At 56.2% G+C, this 17,428-nt stretch overlaps 1 protein-coding gene across 19 annotated transcripts in view; it reads right to left on the reverse strand.

Moving 5' to 3' along the window:
- Tbc1d22a (TBC1 domain family member 22A) overlaps positions 1–17,428 on the reverse strand; it is a 448,179-nt gene that overhangs the window by 99,901 nt on the left and 330,850 nt on the right. For 8 of the 19 annotated variants that reach the window (XR_015452208.1, XR_015452207.1, XR_015452209.1 and 5 more), the window contains one exon: positions 1,775–1,899. The exons of 3 other annotated variants lie outside the window; for them this stretch is intronic. Coding sequence is in view for 12 of the 16 variants with exons in the window: in XM_087213677.1 (XP_087069803.1) it covers positions 1,775–1,899 (125 nt within the window). In the remaining 4 variants the exon portion in view is untranslated. Of the gene's footprint in view, positions 1–267; positions 1,900–17,428 lie in introns of those variants that run through there. 8 more of the 19 variants (XM_087213679.1, XM_013072573.3, XM_087213678.1 and 5 more) reach the window with 1 other exon arrangement.

Below are 17,428 nucleotides of genomic sequence, written 5' to 3' on the forward strand. Positions count from 1 at the left end.
GTTCAAAGGATGGCAGAGGGAGACCAAGGGGCTGGCGGGCCCCTAATGCTCACTGAGCAAGCTCCTGACTCCAGCAGTGCAGAGTCTGGGCTTTGGGGGATCGAGTCCTGCCTCACCGCTGAGGAAGTGGCTTTCCATGCCACCTGCACAAATGCACTTCCCCATTTCCCCACTTCCCCAGGTCCCAGGGTGTCACCAGGACCACAGTCAGCAGCTGGTACAGGGTTGGTGGGCACTACATCCTCAAATCTCAGGCCAAGGCATGGGCTGTGTCGATGCATCTTTATTTCATCTTTCCACACATTACATTCCAGACACACACCCCAGTCACCCATTCATATCGCCAGTGTCCCTTATACCCAATCTGGCATTTGCACATGTGAAATACACACCAGGCTTAATTTAAGCTCATGAGGCCTTCCCCATTGAAAAATAAACTACCACTAGGAGCAGGCCTGCTGTATCTCCAACCTCCGGCAGTGCAGAGATGTGCAAGTCCAAGCAGAGCAGTTTCCAGGGTTGATCCTGGGAAGGAGATGGGGCTTCCACACAGAGCCATGGAGCAGCTTCCTTATACCTGGAGTTGCTCTGGAAGGAACCCTGAATGGGGTGGGGTGTGATCTCCTGGAGCATAGGACATTTGCACAGAAAGCTGTGCCAATTCCCTGCCATGTGTAATGACCAGGGACCACTTTAATAGAAGCAAGAACACACGCATTGCACACATCTCTCCCCAGCCTCTGGGTAGTCTCCTGGTGCCTGGGCAGGGGCAGAGCTGCTCCTCAAGGAGGGAAAGAGTCTCACAGCAGTCACAGCAGGCTGCTGAGGACAGGAGGCTGCCTGATCCAGGGTCACAGAGCCTGGGTCTGACAGCTCCCACATGGCCCAGCAGTACCTGTGTCACTAAGGTTCACACAGACATGACACCCTGGGAGGATGTGGGTGGGGGAGGCTGGACAGGACATCCATCTGTGCAGAGCTCAGGGGACCTGGCACCAGGGGAAGTGGCAGAAAGAGTTGGACTGGGGTACGCTGTGTGTCCACGCCCTATCCCCGGCCTGCTAAGAACAGCACTGACCCTCAATGGGTTATGTGACTGGGACCACTAAGGACAGGGAGTGGCCGGGGAGCTCCCTTTTAAAGGAGCAGAAATAGAAGGTAAGGCAACTGTGAGTGGCCTCTCTCAGCCACCGGCCTCCTGTCCCCAGCTTCCCAGATCTGCCCGATGTCAGCTTCCAGCTGAGTTCCAGCCAAGAAAGAAATCAGCTCTGCATGCAGAGCCATGGCCCAGACACTGCTGGCTACCAGAGGCGCCGCGCAGAGACCCCGCTACTGCACCACATCCCCCAACATTTAGTCAGCTCTTTATTCTTTCACCCAACAGAGGAGTCTTTGCTTTTCAGAGTAGGTCTGCGGTGGCCACTGTCATTCTGCCTGGCACCTGGACAGCAGGCCACTGGGGGAGGAACTGCCTCTTGGCTGCCTTAGGCCAGGGGTCCAGGGTGGGCATTTGGCAAGGACACTCCAGGGACAGGGCAGGGGGCTTCAGACTCATATATGGCCCCCAAAACCGAGATCCGCTCCTGGCTCTCTTTGGTATCTCAGAAAACTGAGGCCCCCCATTCCCACCAGCCCTGGACCACGTTGGGCCTGCCCTGACAAGTAGCTGCAGGGTGGGGCAGCCGGAAGGCGGTGCGTGGCTGGGACCAGCTCAGAGGGGCCTGCAGCTGGCCAGTGGGGAGGGCACCCCCCCAACAGTGAGGCCCCAGCTCACTTCTTGTAGTGATTGGGGGCATCTGCAAAGGCAAACTTGAGGCGATAGGCCTCAGCCAGCAGCAGGCTGATGTCCTCGTCACCCCAGCAGGCGGTGGGTAGGTTCTGGAGGAAGAGGAGCAGCTCCTGGAGAGAGAAACAGCAGTCAGGGAGGCCAGCAGGGCAGCGGGCTGCATGCATGTGCAGGGCTGCAGGGCAGCATGGAACTAGCACCCCACAGCTGGAACCTGCTCCCCTAAATCTGAGCCACACTCTAGGGAGGCAGACATCAGTGCCTTCTGTGGCTAGATGGGGCACCCAGGCCTGGGGCAGTGGAGGCACTGGGGCTGGACTCTCCTGCCCAAGCCTCTCAGATCAGGGAGTAGGGAGCGACCCTCACCTGCCCCAAAGCACCCCAGGGACATAATTCCCTGCATGAGGCAATTCCCTCCAGCCCAGCACAGCCAGAAGCTGAGGCACAGCACACAGGGACCTCAGGACAGAGCCAGCTTGGGTCTACCTGGGGTATCCAGGAGCACAATAAAGCTCCTGGCACAGCTGCCCCGTGTGCTGGGCACTGAGAAACCCAGCTTCATGTCAAGGTCCAGCCGAATGCCCGGGGACAATGATGTCACCTCTGAGCCCAGCCACCTCCTCTGTAAATGGGGACAGCATGACCACTCTGTCACAGAAACCAGGCAAGAGGGACATATGCATCAGACCATACAGCTCATGCAGCTCTGAGAAGGCACAGAGTGGGCACTTGCTGGATATACTGGGCACACACTGGGTGCCATGATATGTTGGACATACACTAGATGCACACTGGACTGTGAGTGTGCACTGGACTGTGCCTGGCACTGCCACTCACTCACTCGGGTCTCCTGGCTTCCAGGGAAGAGCTCTGCCTTGGGGCTCCCCTGCCCCTCCCAGCACCCCAGGCCTGCAGCTGAGCCATCTCAGCAGGGGGCTGTGGAGGCACTGCATCACACCCCATCACTGCACACAGGGAATGCCTGCAGCACTCAGATTTAGAAGCCAGGGCCCAACAATGGTAGGATGGTGACCTGCTAATGTGATGTGGCACTGCTGGGAGGGACCCACAGTGGGGAGACACAGACAGCCCCACACCCACTGTGGCTGCCCACCTCACCCAGGACAGGTGGATATCGGGAGATCATGACACCCAGAGGAGGTGGGAAGGAGTGGGGCTGGTCATGACAGCCGGCTGCATGGACAGGACAGCTTCCTAGATGGGGTCTCAGAAGAAGAACGGGCCTGGGCTATGGTTAGGGCTGGCCCAATGCCAGGCCCGACTTGTGAAGCCAGGCAAACTCCCTGGTGAGGAGCTAACACTGCTCTGCTGGCCCTGCAGGACACTCGTCCCAGAGATTCTGCCCTGTACCACCTGTAGGCTGCCCATGCCTCCTCCCTCCAGCTGGTACGAGTGATGCCCCTCCTCAGCTCCCAGCGGGTGACAAGTGAGAGGAGCTGCTGGCTCAGGCTGCCTGCCTTGAAAAGGTGCTGCCCAGTAAGACTCCAGCCATGTAGCTCCCGGCTTTCTGTTCCCTGGTCTGGCACAAATGGCCATAGAGTGGCCTGTGCTGTGGGGAGCTAGCTCTGCAGGGCACATCCTGCTCTCTCTCCGTGGCCCTGGTCAACTGGCAAAGGCTCTTTGACCCTTTGTCCACTGTCCCCATGCACTGGGGATGCACTCCCTCGTCATGGGTGGAACAGAGATGGCACTGAGGCATCAGGACACGACCTCAGATGATGGCTGAGCAGAGTTTCCACCTCAACACCACACCCACCGGACTGACAGAGGACCCTGGGCCTCCCAGAGCTGCAGCTTCCAAGTGCAAGTTACATGCTAGGACTCTGCAACCATCAGATTTGCCATTGCTGGGCTCCCCCGCCCCTTCCTCAATTCCATTTCCTTTGCATTTTGGACACTTTCTGTGGGCCTTTAAATTGAATTCACGGAGCAAATTCTGCTGGCAATATGTCCTCAGGGACACATCAACATCAATCTGCTGTCTTTCACCATTAGATGCAACTTACACGGATGCCAATCCAATTCTGAGCAGGTCATAAATAAATACCTTTGGTTTTATTTTTAATCCACTTCGCTTCATATTATCATGACCTCGCTCCTCGCAAGGTGAGAAGCAATACCCTCCCATTAGGGTAACTCCACTACTCCACTGCACACTCAATTTCAGAATCTAATTTAGTCCCTTAGGTTCACTGGATGGAGGGAGAATAGAAATGCCCAGTTCTTCATGGCCTGCAATGCTAAAGAAGGAAAAATCTATCTGGGTGACCTTTACAGCAGGCAAAGAACACAGACAAACATGCCCTTAAATACGGATTTCTTTTTTAAAAAGGCTTGTCTTATTTACGCGCTGGGCACGGTGTCTCCTCTCTGGGAAACAGCACATTTATTAGCCCTGAGCTCTCTGAATTATCCGCCTCGCACAGGCAGCAGCCATAACTCACAAAGCCCCCGCGCACTGCCATCACAGGGCTGTGGCTGCCTGGGACAACCGTGCACTGCGTGACAGTGTGCATGGGGCTGAGACGAACGGAGCCTCTAGGGAGCCTGCCTGGGAAACTGGACGTCACCGGCACTTCGGTGATGACTTCTCCACAGCCAGTGCTCTGCCCACCTTGGTGGTGGGGCGCGCCGGGGTGTCCGACATGAAAGGAGATTGGTGTTAGCACCCCGGCCACCCCGGCCACCCCGGCCACCCCGGGAAGCAGGCTGCACGGCGCTCTCCTTTCTACCAGCAGCCCCTGCTGTGGGACTGTGTGAGGACAGGGCGGCTGCCTAGCCAAGTGGAGCCCAGAGCCACACACCTCTCGTGGGCACAAGGGGCTCGAAGCCCCAGGGTGAGTGGCCACGGGGTAATGTCCCAGAGCTCTCTCCTGGGCAGTGCCACAGGGTCCGTGTTGACAGACATTGTCCTGCTGCTCCATCCCACCCTGGGAGGCTCCGAGGAGGCTCTAAGGGGTGAGACTCAAATGTTAAAGAGCAAATAATGTTTATAGTTCTAGCTGCTTCCTGCCAAAAGGGTTTTATGTTTCCAGTTAAACTAGTCATAGAGCCATCTGCACCGTGTGACAACCCCTCTGTGCCTTCCCTGGCCCTTGCCCTTGGACCCCAGGAAGGCAGTCACGGGGGGCCCTGGCCCCTCTCAGGCCAGAGTTCTGCCTGTTTGGCCATCATGCAGCCCTGAGCATGGGCAGAGTGAGGTGGGCGGGAAGACCCTGGGATGCAGCACCAGAGGCCTGAGCACAAGCCCTGTCCCACACCCAGGCCCCACAACCAGACACGTCCTCTGCGTCCTCCCCCGAGTCCCACAGTCTGCCCCCTCTGCTACATCGGCAGGGCCCTATATCTCAACGTCCCCCCAAGCTGGGCATGTGGCCCTCAGCAGTGGTCAATGCACACAGCAGACAAGTGAGTGGTCCCGAGGGACAGTGCGTGCTGAGCGACAATAGCTATGGGTTCCTGGGAAGTCTCATCCCAAAGGGATGGGGCAAGAACTGGGCCCTCCCCGCATGTGTTGGGCATGCTCAGAGTTCCAAGGGTACCATGTGAGTGTCCCGGTCGCCACTACTGCTCACCTGTCACATGTGGTGGCACTAGCTCTCACAGCAGCAGTGGCCACTGAGCAGCGTTTGTTGCTGAATCAGTTTGTTACTGAATAAATTTTCATCCATGGAAAATGTCAAGTCATTTACCAAACAGGTTTAATAAGAAATCAAACTCACTGAGCAGATCACTCAAAGCAGGAGGACAACGTCCTGTTTGCTGTGACACCTGGACACGGTGGGGACAGGGCGAATGTCCAAGGGAAGGGAACACCGCCATACCACACCTGGTCCCCCTCACAGGTGGCCACAAGACCCAGAGGAGGATGTCTTTGGACTCTGTGAACTGCAGCTGCAATTCCAGCCTTGGTTGCAAAATGAACTGAATTTAATTTAAAATATTCCTCAAGAATGGATTGGGCCGTGAACTGCTGAGTGCATAAAATGAAATCTGACCCATCACTCAGCGCAAGGCAAGGGTGTGGAGCTCAGGATCATTCTGTGGGAGCCCCAGACCCCAGCAGTGCTGTACACAGTGCTCACATGTGCAAGGCTTCCTGAGACTCCCCCCAGAGATGATGGACCTACAGTTGGCTGAAGAAATTTGGGTTCAATCCCCAGTAACCCCTCAAAGCCCCTTCCCCTCAGAAAGATGCAGAGACGAAAGAAAAGCTGAAGAAGAGCTGTTCTGAGGACAACCTGCCACAGTGACAAGACCCTCCGGAGCCCCAGTCAGGACACGGCCAGAAAGGAGAAGGAGCCAGTGTGGGGACACAGTCTACCTCTGGGGCGTGCCTGGACCTCACAGAGGGCACCAAGTGAAGGCCAGGATGGGCACGTCCCAGGCAGCACAGCACCTTCCTGACAGCTGGCAACTCTGACAGCTGCAGAGCCTTCTGGAGCGAGGCTGAACCACGCAGGTGGCCTACACAGCCAGCCACACCTGCCACCGGGGTGCCACATGGGTCCTGAGCACACAGAGCGACCTTGGCCCCCAGTGCAGGGGCTCTGCCCTGCCTGTAGACAGCAGCAGACCGGGAACATGAGCGTGTTATCTTTCTGTGTGGACACATACAGCCAGAGGCTAACTGGTACACCTGGGTGAGAGGCTACAGGGATGTCTCTCCTACTTGTCAGGGTGACCTGGCTGCTGGGTATAGAACAAACCCAGGGCCTTCACATTGAGCTACAACCCCAGCCCTTTTGAAGCTTTATTTTAAATTTTGATACATGGTTGCCCAGGCCAGGCTGCAACTTGTAATCCTCCTGATTCAGCCTCCCAGGGTGTGAGGACTATAGGTGTGCACCACTGTGCCAGGTTCACACTGGACCTTTCCTGTCCAGTTGGGGCAGCTCTGTGACAGCATCCCTGCCTGGCTGCAGGGGCTCTACCTTACAGGGACAGAGAGAAAGCCTGGCCGAGGGTCCTGTCTTCCAGCAAGTAAGCCTGGGCCCTCCACCCCTGACCTCCCCGTGGGCAGCACAGATCACCAGGTGTGGGTCACCTATTCAGTGGGTGACTCCTTGGGTACACCCAGGGCCCACGGGGCAGTTGGTTCCACACTGGCCAGGGTGTGTGAGAGCCACGTATGCCCAAGCCACGAGGCTGGGTGGTCACCGCACTTGGCCTCAAAGCCTATAGCTGTGGTCACACGGGCCGTGGAGCATCTGACACGGTGAGTCCCACTGAGACGGCTGCCCGTGGGAGCCCACTCCAACTCTGGGTGCTTAGTGTGAACAAATGCACAGAAAGATTTTCTTCAATAACTCATTCAGCTACAGGTTCAAATGACCCTATTTTGGACACACTGGGTAAAGGTGTTTTTCCCAGGTGTCATCACAGGGAAGGACACCTGGGTTTCACATCTCTACAATGTTCCTAAGCGGCACTGCTCTGAGCATCACTGCCCATGCCCAGTCCAGGCTGCTCACCACCACACTGCCGGGAAGGGGACTCTGTGGCCTGGCCCTATGTGTGTGCAGAAGATACCACAGGGCCCCTGGGCCACAGAGAGGTGCACAGCATGGCAGGGCTGGTCTATGCCATCCTGCCTGCAACAGAGAGCACACAGAGGATGTCTGAAAAGCCGCTCACATCACAAGTTCAAAAGCTGCCAGTGCCCCAAGATGGGCAAATTAATCACAACGAGGCTAAGAGGGCCCAGCTGCCTCCTACTACTTTTTTTCTCCCAGACAGGATGAAGCAGGAGTCTTGGCCAACATATGGCAGAACACAGGGTTAATTGCTTCAGTCCACTTTCCTGGAGTTCTGACACTCCTTTTATGCAGTGCAGCTGGAAACTCGACTCCTGGTGGGGCAGCAGGGTTAGCATCTGCCTGGGAGGAGGCCCCAGGGCCACCAGGGTACTGCAGGGACACTCGGGGTTGGGGAGCAGGGCAGAGCCTAGGGTTTCCTGGGAGAGAGATGGGCCCTGGGGCATCTCTCCCAACTTGGCAGCCTTTCTGATGAGGAAACTGAGGCAGGAGCTAGCGACTTGGGGGACAGATGTGAGGAGCCCCCTGCAGCAGACATGCTGCCACCCTGCCTCCTCTGCGTGGATGGGGGAAGGTTGGGGCTCAGGGGTCAGGCCCTACTGAGCCAGTGAGGACCAGGAGGGCTCTCCAGGTGGGTCAGTGACTCAGAGTCCCAGTGTCACTATCTTCCTCTGTGCCATGGTCCTGTCTCCACTCCAGCCCTGGATGGCTGCTGACCCCTCGTGGGCAGCATGAGGCACACGAGCCACTGTCCCCACAGATGTCACCTCTTCATCACCACTGTGGCCTCAGTCCTGTGAACCTTCACACAACTACACAAGTGATGGTTACACTTCATGCAGCAGGAAATGAAGCTGGGCGGAGGCCAGGAGCACAGAGGGGCAGCCTGCTCCAGGCAGTGGCCCTGGGCACGCAGCACAGGCCCTATGCTTACTGAGGCCCTGGCCAGCATCACCCCATCACCATTCTTAGGTCCGACCCGAGGACAGGCTCAACGGAACTCATGCTGCAGAGGTCAGAGGTCACGGCTCCTCCCAAACCTGCAGGCCTCCACAGACCCCCTCCATGAAGGGCCGCTGGGGCTGCGTCCACATCAGCACAAAACATCTACCCATTAAGCACATGTTTAGTGGAAATGAGAAAACAGACCAACATCCTAAAGAAACTGGCAAAGGACATGAACAGGAGGTTTAAAGGAGGCCAAACAGTACTGAGACCAGAGAGGGTACACTCAGCCACAGCCACAAGGTGGGAGTGGCAGATGGCAACCCAGGGACACGACTGGCAGACAGGGAGTCTAGCACTAAGGCTCAAGCTGTGCAGCCCATTCTTATGGAGGGAGCAGTCATTGGGACTCAGATGTGGGAAGAACTGGGGATGTTCACAGAGCCCCAGGGGACACCAGGGAACTCCAGTCCACCCCATCCACTGATGTGGCCAGGTGCCTGGGGTAAACACCTCGAACACCTAGCACAGCCAAGCCTCAGGGACTAGTTAAGAGCACAGGGCAGAAAAATCCCTGCAGGCAGCTGAAAGACACAGCAGTCCCTGCTGTCTACCCTGTGCCCTCAAGGACTCTACAGCCGAGAGCATCTGGGCCATCTCGTGCCCTTTGCACACGGGGGTGGGCTCTGCCTCATTCTAGGGTGCTGGGGTCGGGGAGGCAGCCACCCTCCCAGTCCAACCTGGGGATACAAGGTGACCACGGAGAGAGCTTTCTGTCCTGCTGGGGAGGCAGCATGGCCAGAGCACACCTGGAGGAAGGTGCTGGGTGCCCCAGGCTGGGCCCTCCTCCCTGCACCCATAGTTGGGTTTGGACCCCACAAATGGAAGGTACAGAATCCTGCATATGCTCCACTTCTGGGGACTTAGGGGCCTGGAACCCAGAAAACTCTGCTGGGTGTTCTCAGGGCAATCCAACACCACGCTTGGACCCTGGCAGGACGGACACATCCCTGTTCCTCAGGCTGCTTTGGGTACTGGAGGGCTCAGGGCAGGAGGCCTCCTGGACAGATCTGGGCCCTCTGAGGGGAGAGAGAAAAGGCCAGGTGCCTGGGGCTGTGTGTGTGTGAGCATTCATGCATGGTGTGCATGGCACAGCGGGGTCATGGTGTGTTTGTAGCGTGTGTGTGGTATGAGTGGTGCGTGGTGTGGGTAACTGCTGTGTGGCTGCAGTGTGTGGTCTACCATGTCAGTAGTATGTCTGTAGCTCACGTGTGTGGTGTGGGGAGGTCACAAGCCCTCTCACAGGTGCCACCTGCCTGGGCACAGGACATTGGGCTGCATGCATGTCCTCTGTGAGTGGGCCTCGGTGTCAGGCAGAAGCTCTGCCTCACCACTTCATCCTCCCACAGGAATGGACCTGCAATCTGTGGGACGGGAACCCACTGGGGGCTCTGCAGCCCTGGGCTGCCCTCGGGCACCGTCCACACAAGGCCGTGCCTCTCTCTACCTCACCACCCGTGGTGTCCTCCCAGGGCCCTTCACAGCTTCCCTCACAGACACATGGGCCCGGTTTTCTTAAGCATCTTGTTGCTGAAGGGCTCAAAAGGAATCTGTCAGAGTCACAGAACACCATTTCTTGTGATGTCAACACAGAGGCCAGCACACACTGGCATCTGCAAAACCCGTCAGAAAAGGCCCGGGCTGCAGACTCCCTACCCTAGGTCTCTCCAGGGAGTGGCGGATCTGACTGCTTCTCCCCAAGACAAGAAGCCGGCCAAGGGTAGGCCATAGGAGAGGTCCTCCTGTCGTTGTCTCCTTCTTAATTCATTCAGTGTCTGTTAGCTAGAAGACAGTACACAGCCCAGCCTGGCAGGCATGGCACATAAAGAACCACCGGAGAGCCTGGGTCCACAGTGCACCTGGGATGGATGCTGCTGGAAGAGTCTGAATTCCCCCAGCTTGAGACCTCTCGCCACTTAGGTGGGTCCAGGGAGCCATGAGGTCCGTCAGGTGTCACACATCCCAGCTGGCCCTAGCACCTGGACCCCACGTTCCCTGACAGGTCCCTGTCCATGGAGGCCAGAACCCTGTGGCCACCTTCCCCACCCCCACCCCCGCCTTGCCCCTCCCAGTCCATCCCCATGGGCCCATGGCGAAGCTCTGACAGCTCATTTCTTTGACTTCCAGTTATTAGTTTGAAAGTCTTGTCAAGTCCTGGACCAAGCCGGGACTAAAAATAGCAGGACGGTGACAGGTGGCCGGGGCTGGACAGCAGCTGGCAGAGCCAGCCAGCTCTCAGGCTGACAGCCTTTGGAGGGGGAGAATAGGAGGTGACATACAGCAGCTCCAGCTTCCAAGGAGCCCTGACGGCACGGGGGCACGTGCTGTCCTTGTAATTAATTTCACAACTTTCTCCAAAAGAGGAACTGCAAGAGAAAAACACTTTCTGGAACTAAAAACATGAGCTGGTCACAGCACCCACCCAAGCTGTTCCCTTTCAGCTGTAGGCAGCTGGGACAGTGATGCATAAGAGAAGGTTTCCATTCTGCTCATGGGCATTCACTGTTGCACCCCCAGGACACTTCCTGCTTTGTCTTACACGGGTGCAGTGTCACCATCACAGCCCTGACTCTGTGAGATGCTGGATCCCAGAGGGCTCTGACATTCCCGGGCCAGACAGCTTGCAATCCAGGACCAGTATGCTACAATGCCACACTGCAGTGTCCTTCCCTGGGACATGGCCTGTGGACGTGGCCACTAGGCGGTGACACTACTGCTTCCCTGCAGTCAGAAGGACCACTGACAGCTGCATGGTAGCTTTGCTCCCAAGACTCCAGGGCAGGAGGAGATCAAAGGTGACGAGGGTCAGAAAGACCTCCAGGGGCATCACGCCCTAGAGGTGCCCTAGAATTGAGAGGAACCCTGAGCCCAGTAGCCAACACCCTCAACCCTGCACCTCGAAAGCCAGGTCCCAGCTGTGAGGTGGGATCCCCATCCTCAGGCCCTGAGGGAGCCAGGCCAGAGGGCTGATTCCCAAGACAGTCCAGACTTTCAAGGCTGCTTAACACTGACTTTCAGCAGAGTTGACCTCATAGATCACTAACAAAATGATATTCTTCCTTGTAAAATTCGTTGTAAAAATTATAAACTTCCCAAGTTGTTCCCAGCGTCTATTTCCACATTGACTTTTTGCTGCCTGGGATGCCAGGCGAAAGCACACACCATGCGGCCAAGGTCTGGAAGGTCAGCTCTGGCCAGTGTACCCTGAGAGCACAGCCGGTCTCATCCAGAACAGAGAGAGTGCAGTCTCTCGCTGACTAGAGCATGAGGGCCCTCATATCACAAGTGGCTTCAAAGCATACAAAACGGTTTTCAGGACAGCACCATGCCAGGGGCTGTTCAGGGCCCCACATCACACCAGGCCCTTTCCCCTGCCTTGTCTCCTTTACTCTAAGATCAGGCTTAGAGAAATGTGCTGTACCCTTTTCACAGAGAACACTGAGACTGAGGAGCTGAGCCAGGCATAGGCCCTATGGCCCCTACATGTGCAGGACCTGCCCTGGCTGTCCAGGGAGGAACCCTGTGGTATCTGCCATGTGCCACCTCCAGAGGACACTCAGGTTACATAGGGACCAGAGCCAGGGTGGGGCCAAAGGCAGAGCCCCTTCACCTTGGAGAGCTTCCTCACTGAGGTGTACCACAAGCAGGTTTCAGGATGCAGAAACCTTGTTAGGAAGACCTTCTCAGCTGCCCTAGTGCTGGGGTCACCCCCATGCAGGTCCTTCTTCTTTGTCTTACTTACTCTTCTTGTTGCTGAGACAAAATACTGACACCCAAGGTTAAAGGAGGAAAGGTTTATTTAGCTCGATTTGTAGAGGTTTTGGTCCGTAGCTGGCTGGCTACAGGCCAGGACAGAGGGGCATCACAGAGGAGAAACAGTGCATTGCAGGGCAGGCAGTAGGCAGCAGCAGCAAGCAGCAAGCCTCCCTTTCCCTTTTATCCCACCCAGGCTATCAGCTTTTTGGGTGGTACCACTCACACCCAGGATGGGCCTTCCCCTGACCCACACCCAGAACTACACTAAACCAATCAGTGGACTAATTTAATGCCACATACCCTTAATTCCATTATCACATACCCATGACCAGCCAGCTCTGAAAAGCTCCACTTATGACTGCACAGACTTTGGGCGGGACATGAGGATACAAGCCATAATGCTCCCATTTCCCAAGGTGGACCCCTGCAAGCTCCAGGGTAAGGGAGACAGCCTGGTCAGCATGACCTCCCCACTGGGCCCTCTGCAGACTCGGGCCACTGCAAGGCTGCCCACTGGGTGCAGGGCAGCCCTGGTGCTACTCTGAGCCACTGGCCTGCAAATGGGCAGCACCCTGCATGTGGGGGCATCTGCTTTTTGAAGGTGAACTATGTGGCCAAGTATGGGACAAATACTGTGCAACATTTTGCTAAATGTCTAATTATGTTCCTATTTTTAGGACTTTTGGAAACCGTGTGAGGGAAATGAGTAGAGGCCATACATCATCCCATGGAGCAGATGTGCACCCCACAAAGACTCCCTGATGAGGCCTGGGCCATGAACACAACTGTCCAGGCCCTGGAACCTTGGTCTTCCTGTCCCTATGCCAGAGTCTGTCCCCACCTGTCATCATCAGCCCTGCCTGCAGCAGGAACCCCAAAGAGCCATACTGTCACATGACCCCACATTCCTGGACAAGCAGTGGACCTGGGTCATGGCTACCCAGAGGCAGACATGACCTGTACTCCTGCTGAGGGCCACACAGGGATGACTGGGATGGCTAGGCTGGATGCTACTCCCTACAGCACCACCTCCGAGCAGAGTGAAGTCAGCAGAGGGAGGAGAGACCCTGCAACAGGGACCCCAGGAGAGGACCCCTGGAGAAGGACAGGGAGAGACACCTGGCCACAGAGGGATCCTGGAAGAGGGAGCTAGGAGAGGGAGCCACAGGAGAGACACCCTAGACAGGGACCTTGAGAGAAGGAGCCTGGGAAAGGGATCTTGGGACAGACACAGGGACAGAAGGACCCAAGGAGAGGGATCCAGGGAGGGAGACCCCAAAACAGGGATCCTCTGCCAGTCCCAGGCCTCCAGGTTCCACTCATGCCCCAAGGCTAGGCCTGGCACTCATGGGGACACTCACTGGGGACCCACACCCCACCCAGGTCCTTGAGCTGCTCTGTGGGGGCGTCTGTCTCTCGAGTAGATCACAAACTGTCTCATAACACCTTCCTTTTTAAGACTTGTGTTTTCTAACCCAACTGTTCTTTTCTCGCACCATCTGGTCTCCTTCTCCTGTATTTGTTGTTCATCTCTTCCAGGGTGTTCTGGGAACGTCCCTGGCTTGGGAGTTCCTCTTTGGGCAGGTCTTTAGCAGAGGATGGTGGCTACAGCAGTCGCCCCTGAAGGATGGTGCATCCCAGGGAGCCCTGTCCATGGGAAGAAAGCATCTAGGGGCCATGTTTACTCTTCTGAGCAGTGCTCCTTTTGGGCTTTGATGCTGCCCTCTGCACACCCCAAGAGTCCTGTGGGATCAAGGCCCACCTTCCCTGGCAGTCCCGGCTTGCTCTCCTGCTTGGGCTCCTCCACAGCCAGCCTGGGCCTTAGGCCTCAAGCCTAGTCCTCATCACTGTGCCCAGGTCCCAGCTCCAGCCCACTCTGGCTCTGGGTCACTTTCTTGTTCCTGGGCCCTGGCACAGCTCCCTGCAGAGTGGTTCAGGGCTGGGGGTTGCACTTGGTGTGGGCTGTCTGTGCCTGCAGTCGGGCGGCCCCTGCATTAAGGACAGGCCACAGACATCCTGCAGTTCCCCTCCAACACAGCCATCCCCCTGCAGAGAAGTTGCTGACAATAGGGAAGGCTCACCATGCTTGGAGACAATAGACCAAAAGCACACCAAGTGAAGCCTGTGAGGATGCCAGGGGACAAGGATGTCTCTGGGCCTCTGAGGGCAGCTGCATGTGACCCCTGAGTCCTCGTGTCTATGTGTAGGAGGCCAGAGGCCAGCCCAGGTCCTCTGACAGATGGCCATACTTACAGTATATTCCTCAAGGCACACCAGCCACAGGAGAAGTCCTTAGAATGACATTCCTCAGGGAACCCATTTCACCCAGCACAGTTTGTAACTGGTAGCTCCCGGCTACAGCACAAGCAGGCCAGCTGCCCTGTTCTGCTCTGTCCTCTCCTGATGAGCTGTGTCATTGTTTTGACCCCAGCAACATCTTCCCCTCACCAGAAAGTCATCTCTTTCAACTGGTTTGCTCCCCTTGTCACTCTGGGCCTTGTCCCTATCCAGCCCTACTGCAGCTGTGACATCGTCAGACAATGCCACCTGCACAGGCTGTGTTTTACCAGTGGAGGTGTGTTTCATGAGACAGACGCAGTGAAGGAATGTGTGTCCTCCTCAAGGCCATGGGTCGCCTGGCGAGCACATGTCCTTACCATGGGCTCAACCCTCTGCAGCCGCAGACAGCAGGAGAAACAAGGTCTGTGGGAAGACCCACCTGCCCCATCCACATGGCCAGCAGAGCACTCCCCACAGCCAGATCCCAAAAGGGCCACTGAGTCACAGACCATGAATCAGAAGAAGCATGTTGATGCCTACTCCACAGTGTGGTCTAAATCAATTTCTGCAGCCCCGCCTGCAAGGTAATCCAATTTGATTATCTGTGAATGATTACAGGAAGGCATGGGTGCTCCAGGTGCAGAGGTGCAGATGAAGAGGCCCTGCTGTGACATCACAGAAAACAGGTCACCACTCAGCCCCAGTCTCATGGATTTTTCCCTAATGTCACTTATGCTATCTCTTCATCAATTCTATCCAGGGACTGCAATCAAAAGGCTTCAACCTGACAGCAGGAATGTGCTAGGAAGGAGAGTTAATCGATCCTTCTTGCTATTCCACCCCATGGACCATGGAGGTTACCAAGTGCTAGTACCAGGAGAATGCCTGGCTGCTGGAGAAGACTCTGCCCTCAAGGCTCCCCCACATACTCGGAGAGCTCTTGGCCTCCTCTAGCCCTTGCCCCGGAGTCATGGCTGCTGGGTCCTGGCGTGGAAAAGCACTGTCTCAGCCTGTTCCAGAGAAAGGCCCCTTGGCCGGTGGACAGGGGTCTTCCAGTTGTACCCAACACAGAGCCTCTAGGGAGGAGCTGTGGGAAGGTGAGACCCGGGCACAGCTCTCTGGGAATGTACAGATCCAGGAGGGCCCTGGGCAGCCCAAACCATGGCTCAGGGATGCAGAAGGTAAGGCCAAGCTCAGCAGGAGGGTAGAGGATGCTGGGCCTCGGGGGCTCTTCCTAAAGAAGCCAAAGGCAGTAATAATCTGGAACATCCTAACCTCATATTTGAGATGGGTTTGGCCTCCTAGCTCTTCAAGCACATGATACCATCTACCCAGGGCTCCTAAGCAGGGAGCTCTGGAGATCACTAACTGAAGGGCTGATTCACAGTGTTGCCAGGCACCACCTACCAGCATGGCCAGGAAGTCACGGTGCAGGATCTGGAGTGGTAGAGGGCAGCTGGGCATGAACAGTACATTCCCATGGGTTTGCAGCCTTCCCTGTCTCTGCAGGGGTTGGAGTGACTTCAGACCCTTGTGCCAGGTCTCACACACTTCCTCCTTTGATGCTGGAAAGTCTCCATGGACCAGGATTGGGCAGGGTCATTCATGCCTCAACAACTCAGCTGGCCCACACTGCACTAAGTGCCACCAGAGAGCACAGTTCCGGGGGACTCTGCCAATATCATTCCAGGTGGACGATCATTTCACTGAAGGTGTGGACAACTAAACAGGATGATGATATTTAACATGCAAGCTTATTCCTGGAAGCCGTTCAAAACTAATTAACTAGCATCTACCTCAAGGCTTTTTACCTCCTGATTCCAGTAAAACCTGGGCTGTAAATCCTCTGCTGTTAAGACACTTTTCCTTTGTTTTCAGGAAAGTTAAAGGGTCACTGCCAAGTACTTCCAGCCTGAGATTTACGGACTTGTAAGGGCAAAAGTTGCTTTCAGGCCTCCATCAATTTGGAGCCCTCCCTGTCTGTTTCAGGGAGATGGCACTCAAGGCTCAGAGGAGGAGGGGCAGGGACAGAGTGGGTTTGAGGCTCCCACCTACCTGGACAGCTCCCTGATAGGAGACAGATTCATTTCTAAGGAGCCAAGGTCCCCTCAAGGCCAGGGCATGGGAGGGGGCCTCGCCATTCCCAGCACCCACCTATAGGGAACTGGGGGTCTCTGCATCAGACCCTGCACCATCCTAAGGGCCTCACCACCAGACTCTGGGTCCCCCGAGAGCAAAGACTCAGAGCCGCACGGGGCCTGGCTGCCACCAGCAGAGTGGAGTCCACACTAGTGATAGGTGGGGGTGGGGAGGATGAGCAGGTGCACAAGAGGGTGTACAGCTTGGGAGATGAATGAGTAGATGCATGGGCAGATGACAGGCAGATAACAGAGGGGAAGGGAAAGTGGATAGGTGGGTAGGTATATGACTAGATGGATGGATTGATGGACTGGGTGAATGAGCAGACCGGTGAGTGCATTGGTGAGTGCATGGCTGGGTGGACAGGTGGGTGGGTGGGTAAGTAGGTGGACGGGTGGGTGGAAGGTGAATGGATGGGTAGGTGGGTGCGTGGGTGTGTAGATGTATATAAATAGGTGGATGGCTGGATGGATGGCTGGACTGTGAATGAATGAGTAGAGTGGTGAGTTCACAGATAGGTGGGTGGGTAGGTAGATGAGCAGGTTGGGTGGATGCAAAGGGGGTAGATGAGTAGGTGCACAGGCGGGTAGGTGGGTGAGTAGGTGGATAAGTAGGTAGACAGTTGGGTAGACAGGTGGGAACCTGGAGCCCAGCCAGTTCCCTGGGAGCCAGTCTCCTCTTGAGGCCACAGAGGCCGCCTGGTGGCAGACGCCAGCACAGCTTCCCAGCCTGGCGGAAGGCTGAGCACGAAGGAAGGAGGCTGGTGCTGCTTACGTTCCATTAGCACCTTCCTGGTGAAACTGATGCAGCGAAAGAACACATTTCGTGCCAAATCACCATTTGGTAGAACAAGAATTTCAGTCCAACTCACAGAATATTATCCAGCTAAGCTCTATTTTGGAAC

This window comes from Heterocephalus glaber, unplaced genomic scaffold, assembly GCF_053883595.1.
Source record: "Heterocephalus glaber isolate CG9 unplaced genomic scaffold, H.glaber_assembly_v1.0 deba00001444, whole genome shotgun sequence".
Taxonomy (NCBI): domain Eukaryota; kingdom Metazoa; phylum Chordata; class Mammalia; order Rodentia; family Bathyergidae; genus Heterocephalus; species Heterocephalus glaber.